Below are 11,365 nucleotides of genomic sequence, written 5' to 3'. Positions count from 1 at the left end.
CCGTGCCTACATCCAACAGTGCCACTACAAACACTGTCACCAGTGGCAAGTTCACCTACAGTGGTCAAGGAGTCGTACGTCCACACTATCCCCCCCCCCCCCCCCCGGAATATAGGTCCCAAATTTAAGTTGACTTGATATTATCAGGATTTCGCGGTTCAGTGCAGTGGTGGCCTTACCCCACCTCATGCAGATTGTCAACCTGGGAAATGCCAATGCAATGGGAACTATGGCTGCTGGTCTTGCAATGGTGGACGCATGCAGTGCCAGCCTGGACCGGGCTCTGGAAGTTGCTGGGCCTAGTTTGGCTAGTGTATCTAGCTTTATATGCATATATCCACTGGTTATTATGTATGTTTGTGGTCGAGAAGTATGTAGATGAGGGTAGGGTGGTGAACGGTGTTCACGATAAGTGCATTCGATGAGTTCCTGAATTTGTCGACTGCATTCGGAACAGGTGGTGCCTCGGTTAAGACTAACGAGGCGAGAGGGGAGGATAGAAATAGAGTGTTATAACTGTATTGGCAGTGTAGATTGTGGATTTCAAAAGCGAGGTTAAAAAAATAAAAGTAAAAATATTAAAAAATTAAAAAACTGGTATGTGGGTGCTGTACCCCCCAGGTAAGAAATTCGTTCTCACTGGATTTACATTTTCATAGACTTTCTACGCAAGAGGGACCTTCATCTCTCCTGGAGTAAGGTGGAACAAAAGTAAACTGGTAACATAGGTCCATTTGGTGTCTCTCCAGCCGTCATGCTTTGACGAGGTCATCCAACCAGTCCAGTTAACCACTAGCGCCGTGCCAGGACCTTTTATCTGGTAAGCTTCTACACGATGCCAATTCGCCAAGGAAATACCCACGGTGATTCGTCCCTCTGCGATGGTAGATCGGACTAAGTGCGTGCTAGCTGCAATGTGGGGGAACGTTCCAAATGCCACCCCATTCCACTATTGTAGATATAAATAGTGGGGGTCGTTTGTATGTGTTCTGAGGACTTGCTCATGAGCGTACTCAACCCTAGCGACCTGATCTAGTGGTAGAAACTGACGTCAGCCGATACGAGGATGTTCCAAGGAGCATCACAAACCATCCTGTGCCATTGCAGGGGCATCCCATGCCACTTTCAGATCAATTGGTCCAAAACTATTGGACTGGAATCGCCATGATCGTATTCGTGCACACTCAGCTGTGTTGATACCTGAAGTTGAATGTGCATGTCGTGCTCTACACCTGATGCCCGCGCTAGACTGTTTTCGGCAGCCATCCCACCTTTCCCCAAACATGAATCATCCGCTTATGTTCTCTTCTTCTTCTTCTTCTTCTTCCCCCGCTTTCACTTTCTCCAGAATCTCAATTCTTTCATAGCTTCAAAGCCAACGTGAACAATGGCATCGGCGACATTCCCCCCTCCCCCTGTCAGTTCCATTGACTGGAACAATGTCGGGTTTAAAGTCCGTGACGGTATGTGATGTCCCGCGAAGCGAAGTAAACTCCCCCCCACTAACTCCAAACCTCCCATAGTGAACGGCCACGTCGAATGCCACTTCTCCCACAGCCAAGGCGGCAAATGGAGCGCTCCCAAATTCGTCAGCTCGCCCTACCTGCCCATCCACGGCATGGCCCCCGGCCTCAATTACGGCCAACAAGCCTACGAGGGTCTCAAGGCCTTCCGCCGCCCGGACGGCTCCATCAGCGTCTTCCGCCCTGATCGCAACGCCGTGCGCATGCGTCGCTCCGCCGAATTTATTTCCGTCCCGCCTATTCCCGAGGACCTCTTCGTGGAGAGCGTGAAGCTCGCCGTCGCGGCCAATGCGGAGTTCGTGCCGCCCCATGAAACCGGCGCTGCGATGTACGTCCGACCCTTGGTCTTCGGCTCCTCGGCACAGCTGGGTCTCTCCCCTCCCGACGAGTATACATTTGTGGTCTTTGTGATGCCGACCGGGGTGTATCACGGCGTGCATGCCGTCGATGCCCTGATCCTGGAGGACTTTGATCGCTCGGCGCCGGAGGGCACCGGATCAGCCAAGGTGGGCGGCAACTACGCGCCGGTCCTGCGGCACAGTGGACGGGCACACAGTGAGGGATTCGGGATCACACTGCATCTGGACAGTCGCACGCGGTCGGAGATTGATGAATTCTCAACGTCAGCCTTTATCGGCGTGAGGAAGGATGCCTCGGGCGCTGTGACGCTGGTGCAGCCGGATAGTCAGAATGTAATTGACTCCGTGACGGCTGCGTCGGTGTTGGAGATTGGAGAGCGCGTGTTCGGATTCACATCGGAGAGACGCCGCGTTCCCTATGAGGAGCTGAAGGAGTTCAAGGAGGTCATTGCTTGCGGCACGGCGGCGGCACTCGTGCCCATCCGGAGCATCACCATGCGGTCGCGGGGCGATCGCCTGACCTACGAGGCGGGGGATGACGGGCAGAGCGGTGGGGAGGTGTGCGTGAAACTCCTGCAGACGCTGAAGGGGATCCAGGCGGGCAAGATCGAAGACAAGTTTGGATGGAACTTCTCCGTGGAGAGGCCCCCGGAGGGCTGGGCCACGGCTAGCGGCGAGAGGGAATCCGATGGTGCCAATGTGCCATGAGTGACTGGCAATCAAATGATGTTACCCGATCGAATTAGGAGGTAATCTTTCACACGATTCATTCCAAAATGTATTGTTTGCTCCGGAAGCATTAAATGGACCCTATCACAATTGTTTCCCACTGAGCAAGCGCCCGGCGGGGGAGGAAGAAGAGGGGGCCCATAGAAGCACATCAATCTACAAATCTCCGTAGAAAATCACGGATTATACCCACCACATCTGGGAAGATAGTAGCGGGCTCTTGTACCATACGAGATCCAAAGAAGTCCATAAAGAATGTTCCAACATAAGCAGCAAAAACCACCCAGAACGGGTTCACAACTGTTTCTAACCGTCCAACCCCAGCCACCCACTACTAAGCCTCCCCCCAAGGGCCGAACCGCTGCCCCCCCGACAGGGCGGTGTCCGCCAACCCAACCACTAAAATTCGCGAGGTCAAAATCTCCTCATGAATCCCGAGTTTCCTTCCTGCAAACAACCTTCACCATTCTCTCGCGCCCGGGGAGGAAGGCCCCACTCTGCGAAGTGAAGGAAAAAAAAAAAAACAAAAAAAAAAGGCGGTCTTCAATAACACAATTCCACGGGTCATCGATCAGAAACACTAAAAGTCCTATACTTAAACCCCCAGAACCCTCAATCGCCTGTCACCCGCGTGTTATCAACTTTTCACCTCCATCGACCTTGCGCGCGCACGCGCGGGCGGCAACTTCATCATCCACTCATTCCAATCTCACCCTCACCAATCCCCTCAAACCAAACCAAACCAATAAAGAGAGAAAGAAAGAATCAAAATGGTCTTCATCCGGCTAATCATAAAAGTCTACCCACGGGAACAACTCTCGCGCCCATTCCCAACCCCAAACAGGAAGTCATTCAACACCACCGAACCCGAAACGAAGCCCGCGTCCTTCCTCCTTGCGCTCCCCAATCCGGAAGAAATCACGCTCGGCCAGCTGGCCGGCCTGATCCGATCGAAATGGACCAAACTCCGGCCCAATGCCGAGCCTCTCGATATCAAGAAATTGCTGGATGATAGTCGCGACACGGTCGATTTGGATGTGGATATGACGGTGGCTGATGTGTGGGTGAATCAGGCCCGTGCGAAACGTGATGAGGATGATCAGGTCGGGACGGTGAGGGTTGTGCAGAGGCCTGCGGCGTATGCGCCTGTTCGGTTTCCTTCGGTGGATCAGGATTGGGGGGTGGGTAGGGAGGAGAAGTTTACGGGGAAGTTTGAGACGATTCAGGAGGCTGCAGAGAGTGAGACTGACAGTGGGAGTGGCAGTGAGGAGGAGAGTGACGACGAGGAAGAGGAGAGTGAGAGTGAGAAGAAGAATGTGATCGAATCGCGGGCTATGGAAGTGGATGGCAAGGACGATGAAGAAAGTGAAACCGATGAGAGTGAAGAGGATGAGGGAAGTGAGGAGGAGAGCGAGAGTGGAAGCGAGGGAGATGAGAATGAGCAGGTCAATGGACGCACCAACGCGGAGGAGTCTGGGGATGGAGGTGAGAGCGAAGAAGAATCGGCCCCGGACAACGACGTCCGCATGGAGGATAGTTTGCCCGAAACGCGAGTGCTCAAGAGAAAGATGAGCCCCGAGGAGCTCGAGCCCAAAAAGCAACCCCGTTTAACACAATCGAGTCAGGCGACTGAAGCTGACACCGACAACGTGAATGGAGCCCCGGTGACCAGTCCCTTGGGGACGCGCAAGCGCAACGCTGATAGAGCGCCGTCGTTCTCTGGGGTTGGTCGACGCTTGAGCTTTACAGAGAGGCCGGCCCTGTCACATGGCCTTGGTCTGGGTATTACGAAGAGTCCTCCTCGCAAGAAACCATTCCTGATGGCTGATCTTTCTAAAGATTCTACACAATCCGAGTCTGTTCCGAATGACGCAAGATTGTCGCCGACATCTGTTCCCCCGAGTAGCGCACCACCTGCTATCCGTCGCAGCTCGGGCAATCAGCACCCCGCAACCCCGGCCAAGTTACAAACCCCGGCAGATAAGGTCCGACTGCTCCAATCCGCTCTGCGCAAGGACTCCCCCGCCGAGCGGTCCCCCGAACGCCGATCCGTGTCCTTCGCCGAAGGAGAAGACCATGCCATTCCTACCTCCGTCCCTGTCACGAGGCCAACTGCCCGGGTCCCCCATGAGAAGCCGACGAATGGGACCAACTCCGGCTCTAAGCCGGCTCCCCCAGAGCCAGAAGAACCGTCAGAGGAAGAACAGGGCCGGTCGGAAGACGAGGAGCTGGAGTTCAGCAAGGAACTAAACATGGAGATAAACGAGTACGACAGGGAACTCCAAACGAACGACCTGGATGAGAAGTCCGAATACACTCGCAAAGTGAAATTAGCAGCGAAGAAATGGCAGATTATGAAGAACAACATGAACAAGACCCGGAGAAGAGAGCAAGAGAGGTACAAGAACGCAGTTAACGAACTCAAGGTGTTACATCCCCAGATTGTCGAGCTCAAGGAGTTCAACAAACCACCCGCCCAGCGCCCCAAGTCCCAGATATCGAATGGCACTCCAGCTACAAGAAAGCTATCCCGAGATCCTACCAGTTCGCAGAATCGCAGATCTCAGGATCCCTGGGACGTTGAAATTCTAACTCCAAATGCGAACTCCAAAAAGCTTATTCCGACAAACCTTCCATCCTCACAGGCCAGTCGCAAGTCTTCCGAACGCGACGAAGTCCAACCCCAAGAACAACAGAAACCACAATGGAGCGCCGAAATCCCCACGGCTAAGACTGCGAGTAGTTTAGAAAAACGGCCAGAGCCTAGAAAGCTATCCCAAGAGAGACCTCCATCTCCACCCACAGAATCCGAATCTGAATCCGAATCTGAATCTGAATCTGAATCTGAATCAGAAAAATCCGGATCCGAAGAAAACACGACGGAGCACAAGAAACCATCTTCACAGGAGAAGCCACCATCCCCACCCGCAGAGTCCGAGTCGGAAGAGGAATCCGGCTCCGAGGAAGAGGAAGACAATACCGCACCAAACCAGCCTAACTCCCCGACCAAACCGTCTCCCCAGATTGAGGTATCTGTACCCGAGCCCGTCCCCGAGCCCGGCTCAGGCTCGGACTCGGAACAACAATCCGGCTCCGACGAAGAGGAAGAGGAGGAAGACGACGACGAGAACGACAGATCCACGGATGAAGAAAGCGAGAACGAAGACGACAACAAACGCGAAGGAAAAGAAGCGGAAATAGTCCAACAACCAGAACCACAAGAAGACGATATCGTCCCAGAAACAGAAGAAGAGCGAGAACAAGAAACCACAACCCAGGCCCAACCCAACCCACCATCAACCGAAACACCCTCCAACAAACCCGACCCAGCCGCCGAAGAAACTGCCTCCGACACGGACGAAGAAGAAGAAGAAGAAGAAGAAGAAGAATCAGATGACGAATCCGAAAAAGAAAACCACCACCCTCTCCCCAAATCAACCCCACCAACTAAAGCCAACGTCCCTCGTCGCACCAGTCTCAATCCGCCTTCATCACAACCGAACGCGCCCTCCAGCCAGCAACAGCCAACCTCCTCCCAATCCACCCCCACAGGCTCCCGACCAACCCGCAATACCCTCAAAACCCTCCTCTTCCAACAGCGCGCAGAGCAGGCGCAGGCGCGTTTAAAGAAAGAGGAGGAGGCGGCGAAACGGAATACCCAACCGCGTAAGGATATCTTCTCGGGGCCAGATAGTGAGTCCGAGGATGAGGACGAGAGCGACAGCGAGAGCGAGAGTGAGAGTGAGAGTGAAAGTGAGAGCGATAGTGGTGCGGATGCCGGGGATATCTTGTCCAGTGGAACGATAGGGAAGTTAAGGGCCGCTTTGCCGCGGAGGTGAGCCTTTCTTCACTTCCTTGCTTTGTATCATTTGTGTCGTTTAGTAGTTTGTTTCTTATTGTATTGTTTGTTTTCTTTCTTGGATGCAGGTCGTTAAGTGATGAGTAGAGTGTATCTAATTGAATCTGAGCATATGTCCGTACTGGATAGTTGGGTTATGAATTAATGGAATATTCTATACGATGTTATTATTGTAGCGAAAACCATAACTACTTCAAATGTTCCATACAAGACTAAGTGAGATACACAACCAATATGACCCAAAATTATATTAATAGGATGTCTAAAACGATATGAACAAAATATGATAATAACACAACAACCGAATCTATAAGATCATGTCAATATGCTATAGATGAGTAGATGCAATAATAACCACAACAATCGTTTACTCGGGCACGGTAAAGTACCGCTTGAAGCGGTCGATGCGCGTCAATTTAAGATCCACGATCACGGAGTGACAGCTCATGAGTAAGCTCGGGAACCTGACGGTCCAGAAACTCAAGTATCCCTCGGGCAGACCGCCAATGTGGGCCTTCAAATGCTCGGGCATATCATTGTAGTGATGACACTTGTTACGTAATGCCCGCAGGAGATCGAGCATCTTTGAACCGGTGTACTTCCGCTGCTTGCCCAGGTTATCTTTGAAGGAAGTGGGGAGCTGACGTAAGAAGTCCATTTCAGGACCCATAACGCGCGAGGCGATGGATTCCAGACACAGGAGAGCGTCGGACGGAGGGTCACGTGGTTCGAACTCGAAATGGTCAGATACATCACAGAGGAAGGTGAGACGATCAGATGGATTCCAGAAGAATGGATGGGTTAGGACGGAGCTGGCATCGGGTCTAGAAAGTATTAGTATGTCGATATTGGATAGTGTGAGACGCAAATCTTACCGTTTCCGTGGGTCAAGTGACAGCATCGACTGGATCAGGTCGCGGGCTTCGAAGGCATAGTCACCCAGGCGCTCGAGTTCGTCGAGGTTGTAGTTGCCTTTAACAATGTTCGCCTCGCGCATGAACTTGCCGTTTTTGTCAAATGGGTGGCTGCCCCTGGTCAGGACATAGTAGAAGACACAACCCAGAGAAAAGATGTCGATAGCACGGGTGGCCCGTCGGTTGGTCTGGGGGTCGACAACGGCAGGCTCCGAGGACTCGGTGTGCTGGGACTCGGTACCTTGGATTACCGAGGTCTTGTCGTCGTCAACCAGGAGTTCAGGGGCACGCCAACCAGATGTTCCCGCAGCATGTGCCGTGGTGGCTCGGAAAGAGCTTTGGTTATCTTCTAATTTCTTGCACAAGCCAAAATCGGAGATGAGCAGACGCAAGGACCGCGCTCCGGAACGCCCTCTGGGCATGGCCACTAGGATGTTCTGTGGTTTCAAGTCACGGTGAACAATCTTCAAGGAATGCAGGTACCGAACACCGCAGATGATCTGACGTAGAATATCCGGCATGTTCACATCCAGCCCACCCTGAACCAATTGTGGATAGTCGGAAGGGCGCTCCACCACGTCTTGCAAAGAAGCGGGGCATAACTCGAGTGCGATGTAGAGAAAGCCGGCCGCCTGCTCTCGGCAGAAGTAACGAATAACATTGGCATGGTCGTCACTCTCTTGTAACAAGCCAACCTCATGAGACGCAATGTCGTAAAATTCAACGAGCATCCGCTTCACCGCGACATCACGTCCATCAAACGAACCTCGGTAGACGACGGTTCCATGGCTTCCATGTCCCAGGACGACATCAGTGAATACCCTCAGGCGGCCGATCTGGAGAACACCATCCATCTCCATGATCTCATTGGACACTGTACGGACCATCTGCACATCAGGCTCTAAACGAGATTTGGGCTGAAGATTCTTCACGTCACTGACAACCCGATCCGTTTGAGAATCGCCTTCAGAGTCCGGCTTCTTGCCCCGCTTGTGCGCCTTGCCGCCACGACGGCCACGGCGAGCTTTCTTTTTGGGTTTCTCGGCGCCATCTAAAACTACCTCATCCACGTCCTCGTCGCCATCCGGGCCCCGAGAGGGCTCTCGAATGCGTACCCGGGGCGTACTATCTGGCCCGAGAGCATTCCGGTCTTTCTTTGGTTTGGGGGTTGCATCGCCGCCCTGTTGTTGGTCTCCAGGAACACTAACATCGACAGTTACATTGGGCACCGGTCGAGTAGGGCTCCCATCTCGTTTAAGTTGCGCGCCAACGACGGGAGTTGACGGGGTGGACAGAGGTGGTTGATAGGAAGAAATGATGTTCTTCAGATCCAACTTTTGCTTGGCCAATTCCTGAATATTATGAGAGTTGAGATAGATGAAGGCCCCAAAGAACAGCAATATCAACGTCACAAAGATGTCAACGGCGTTATCCCACCCCTTTCGGATGATCGTACTATGCCGTAACGCCGGCGGAAGAGCTAGTTCTGAGTGACTCCGGCTCAATTCCTGGGGAGTATCATTGGAAAGCTCCGGTCTCGACGATCCAGATAGGCTGGGGATGTGACGAACAAAACGAGGGCCATTGAGCGAGTGCACACCAGCCAACGCGTCTCGTTGCTGACTGGGGGTCAGGCTCATGAGCGCTTGTCCATAACGGAAGTAATCCTTCTCGTAGCATTGTGCCATCTTGGCCCGTCCAGTCACCAACGGGTATGTCTCCTCCGACATGGCATACCAACCGCCCGCTTCAGTGCTATCGATATAGACACGGGTATCTCGATCATCCAAGGAGCCGTAATCGGGGTCAGGAGGCTGCAGAGGCTGCGAGAGAAGCACCAACGGTGTCGGTGCATCAGGCGAGTCGAGGTTGGTTGGGCGGACGACATCAAAAACCCGAGCAACCGGGGTAGAAAATCGTTGGGTGTACCGCGGTCGTTCCATCCGAGAATGATCGAACCCCAGCACGACTCCATCGTGCATGCTATATATGTGGCTCTCATCCATCGTACGATAGTACTGATCTTGGAGGTCTAGGTCACGATTATTGCCCGCCCATTCGGAGTATTTCAATGTACAGATCGGATCCCCTGTTTCGGTATTCTGAATAGCTACAGCATACTCGATCCGACCGAGAACCAGGGTGCCGGACGGGGATTCGCAGTCATCCGAGTCCATGTCCAGTCCGTCAACTTTCCGACACTCCTGACCGGAGGGGATTGGGCCTCTAGAACTGAATACGCGCAAAATCGTACCGGTCCGAGCGTCAATGGTATAGAGGGTGGTCTCCTTTCGAGCGGTATACGTAACGGCGGGGTCCGTTCCCGAATACGGTGTCTTATCCACCAGGTCTTTCACCGTCAACCCCAACTTCTGTAATCCGGCGTCAGGACCGGGACTGTAAATAAAAAGGCTCCCGTCTTGACTCGGCTCCACGATCCAAATAAAGTCATCTTCCGGTTGGGTCCGATCGAAACTGGATCGATTTGCTCGATGATAGATGCTTTCGACCATGGGACTACTCGGCACTTCGAGGGCCCACCGGGCCGTGCCAGTCTTGCGGTCTCGAGCGTGAATGGAGCCGTCGACGGTCGCCAGTAGGACAAAGTCCTCAACCTCCCAATCCTGCAGAGATCGCGCGTTAAGCGGCGTAGACAGGCCAGCAGACGGGCTGCTGGCCTGGGCAGGAGGGGCTCGAACGGCGCGGCCGGGGCCCGCCAGAGCCATAGTTGCTAGGGCGCTCGCATCGGTGGATTTCACGTTCAATGGAGTATGCAAATCTTTTCCAACAGCATGGCCGGTCGACCCTAAGGGGACCGACAAGGTGGAAGGCAGGTCATAATGTTCCGGCTGCTGCTGCGGAGCAACAAGAACAGGGAGCAGAAGGAGAGCGACGCTGGCGGGGAGAGTCGATCGGGCGCCAGGCAGCCGCCACCGCATCCTCAAGGACTACAATGTGGGAACGATAGGCGTTGTAAATGTATCGACGTCGACGAGAAGGTAGCCAACAGCTCATCAGTCTGTACTTAATGACGAGGGAAAGAAGGGCTGGGTGGAAGAGAAAGGAACCTAGGGACAGGGTGGACGAGGAACCAGCCTCAAATGGGTGGAAAGGCACCCGACCTAAAGGGGTTTAGCGTTAGCACCACCCAGTTCCAGTTTTTCGAGAATGATGGCGGCGGGTGGAGATGACGGGGAGGGATCGATCATTTGCTTACGGGTAAGCACGTCGGAAATTTTCAATCGAAATGACAGGGAAAAAAAAAGAAAGAAAGAAAGAGCTTGAAGATAGAAAGGAAAATTAAAATCAGCTACGGAGGGACAACAGAAAAGAAAAAGGGGCCGGAGGACGGAGTACAGCAGGCGAATATGTGTGTGTGTGTGTGTGTGCGTCTTCGATATTATTAGCATGTCGGTATTGAATGAATCAAATTCATTTATTGATGGAAGGCAGAAGAATTGACTGGCAGTGGCCTCAGGCGCTCCGAGGCGGCGCAAGGGCGAATCCCCCATTGGGGTTAGCGTGAGACGATTGTGACGCACCACTCCTGTCCATCACGCCATCTAGAACCATTCAAACCTTTTACCCTTTGACCATTTTACCATACCGTACGGTGTATGTACAACTGGACCACAGTACAACCAACTCTCTTTCTTATCCGTCCTGCTTGACTCCTCTTGAATCTGCCTTCCCTTGATCTGACAGTCTGACTTCCCGTGTCCTGTCACCCTTGATCCATGGATAGTCCAGGGTGAGGACTCCTGGACGACAAGGTACATACTCGCGGATGTCGGAACGTCAGCATTCCCTTGATATCCCTCTCGGAGCCCCGGATTGAATTCCCCGCCAAGGGGCGATTGACCAGTGCAACATGTCTCAATCATAATTACTAGTGGTTTCATTTTCTGAACCCTCCTCCTGCTGGTGGACAATAGGATCAATAATAGCATTAGTGAACGGAGCTTACCGATCACGGCACTA

At 53.1% G+C, this 11,365-nt stretch overlaps 3 protein-coding genes across 3 annotated transcripts; 2 read left to right on the top strand and 1 right to left on the bottom strand.

Annotated features, from left to right (window-relative positions):
* The first annotated feature begins 1,043 nt into the window (after window positions 1–1,043).
* BDV38DRAFT_27871 (branched-chain amino acid aminotransferase) lies at window positions 1,044–2,596 on the top strand. Its single transcript, XM_032058818.1, has 2 exons — window positions 1,044–1,463; window positions 1,524–2,596. The coding sequence occupies exons 1-2, from the start codon at window positions 1,388–1,390 to the stop codon at window positions 2,588–2,590; spliced, it is 1,143 nt and encodes a 380-aa protein (XP_031916313.1). The 5' UTR covers window positions 1,044–1,387; the 3' UTR covers window positions 2,591–2,596.
* Window positions 2,597–2,883: 287 nt separating this feature from the next.
* On the top strand, window positions 2,884–6,594 carry BDV38DRAFT_240252 (uncharacterized protein). Its single transcript, XM_032053877.1, has 2 exons — window positions 2,884–4,393; window positions 4,451–6,594. The coding sequence occupies exons 1-2, from the start codon at window positions 3,382–3,384 to the stop codon at window positions 6,448–6,450; spliced, it is 3,012 nt and encodes a 1,003-aa protein (XP_031916312.1). The 5' UTR covers window positions 2,884–3,381; the 3' UTR covers window positions 6,451–6,594.
* A 98-nt stretch (window positions 6,595–6,692) lies between these two features.
* Window positions 6,693–10,714, bottom strand: ireA (bifunctional endoribonuclease/protein kinase IRE1). The gene is made up of 3 exons (XM_032053876.1): window positions 10,602–10,714; window positions 7,346–10,506; window positions 6,693–7,294 (listed from the first exon to the last, which is right to left on the bottom strand). The coding sequence occupies exons 2-3, from the start codon at window positions 10,321–10,323 to the stop codon at window positions 6,838–6,840; spliced, it is 3,435 nt and encodes a 1,144-aa protein (XP_031916311.1). The 5' UTR covers window positions 10,324–10,506; window positions 10,602–10,714; the 3' UTR covers window positions 6,693–6,837.
* Window positions 10,715–11,365: the final 651 nt, after the last annotated feature.

This window comes from Aspergillus pseudotamarii (assembly GCF_009193445.1).
Source record: "Aspergillus pseudotamarii strain CBS 117625 unplaced genomic scaffold BDV38scaffold_12, whole genome shotgun sequence".
In the NCBI taxonomy this organism is placed as follows: Eukaryota; Fungi; Ascomycota; class Eurotiomycetes; order Eurotiales; family Aspergillaceae; genus Aspergillus; species Aspergillus pseudotamarii.
The sequence above is the reverse complement of the archived record's forward strand: the minus strand, read 5'-3'. Positions and strand labels throughout refer to the sequence as shown.

What these genes read in the sequence shown, in the direction of transcription:
- BDV38DRAFT_27871 (XM_032058818.1), top strand. Translation starts at nt 1,388, where the DNA reads ATGGCATCGGCGACATTCCCCCCTCCCCCTGTCAGTTCCATTGACTGG. An exon ending in CGGGTTTAAAGTCCGTGACG is followed by an intron (nt 1,464 to 1,523) that starts GTATGTGATGTC and finishes AACCTCCCATAG; the next exon opens with TGAACGGCCACGTCGAATGC.
- BDV38DRAFT_240252 (XM_032053877.1), top strand. Translation starts at nt 3,382, where the DNA reads ATGGTCTTCATCCGGCTAATCATAAAAGTCTACCCACGGGAACAACTC. An exon ending in GTCACATGGCCTTGGTCTGG is followed by an intron (nt 4,394 to 4,450) that starts GTATTACGAAGA and finishes ATCTTTCTAAAG; the next exon opens with ATTCTACACAATCCGAGTCT.
- ireA (XM_032053876.1), bottom strand. Translation starts at nt 10,323, where the DNA reads ATGCGGTGGCGGCTGCCTGGCGCCCGATCGACTCTCCCCGCCAGCGTC. An exon ending in TCACTTGACCCACGGAAACG is followed by an intron (nt 7,295 to 7,345) that starts GTAAGATTTGCG and finishes AATACTTTCTAG; the next exon opens with ACCCGATGCCAGCTCCGTCC.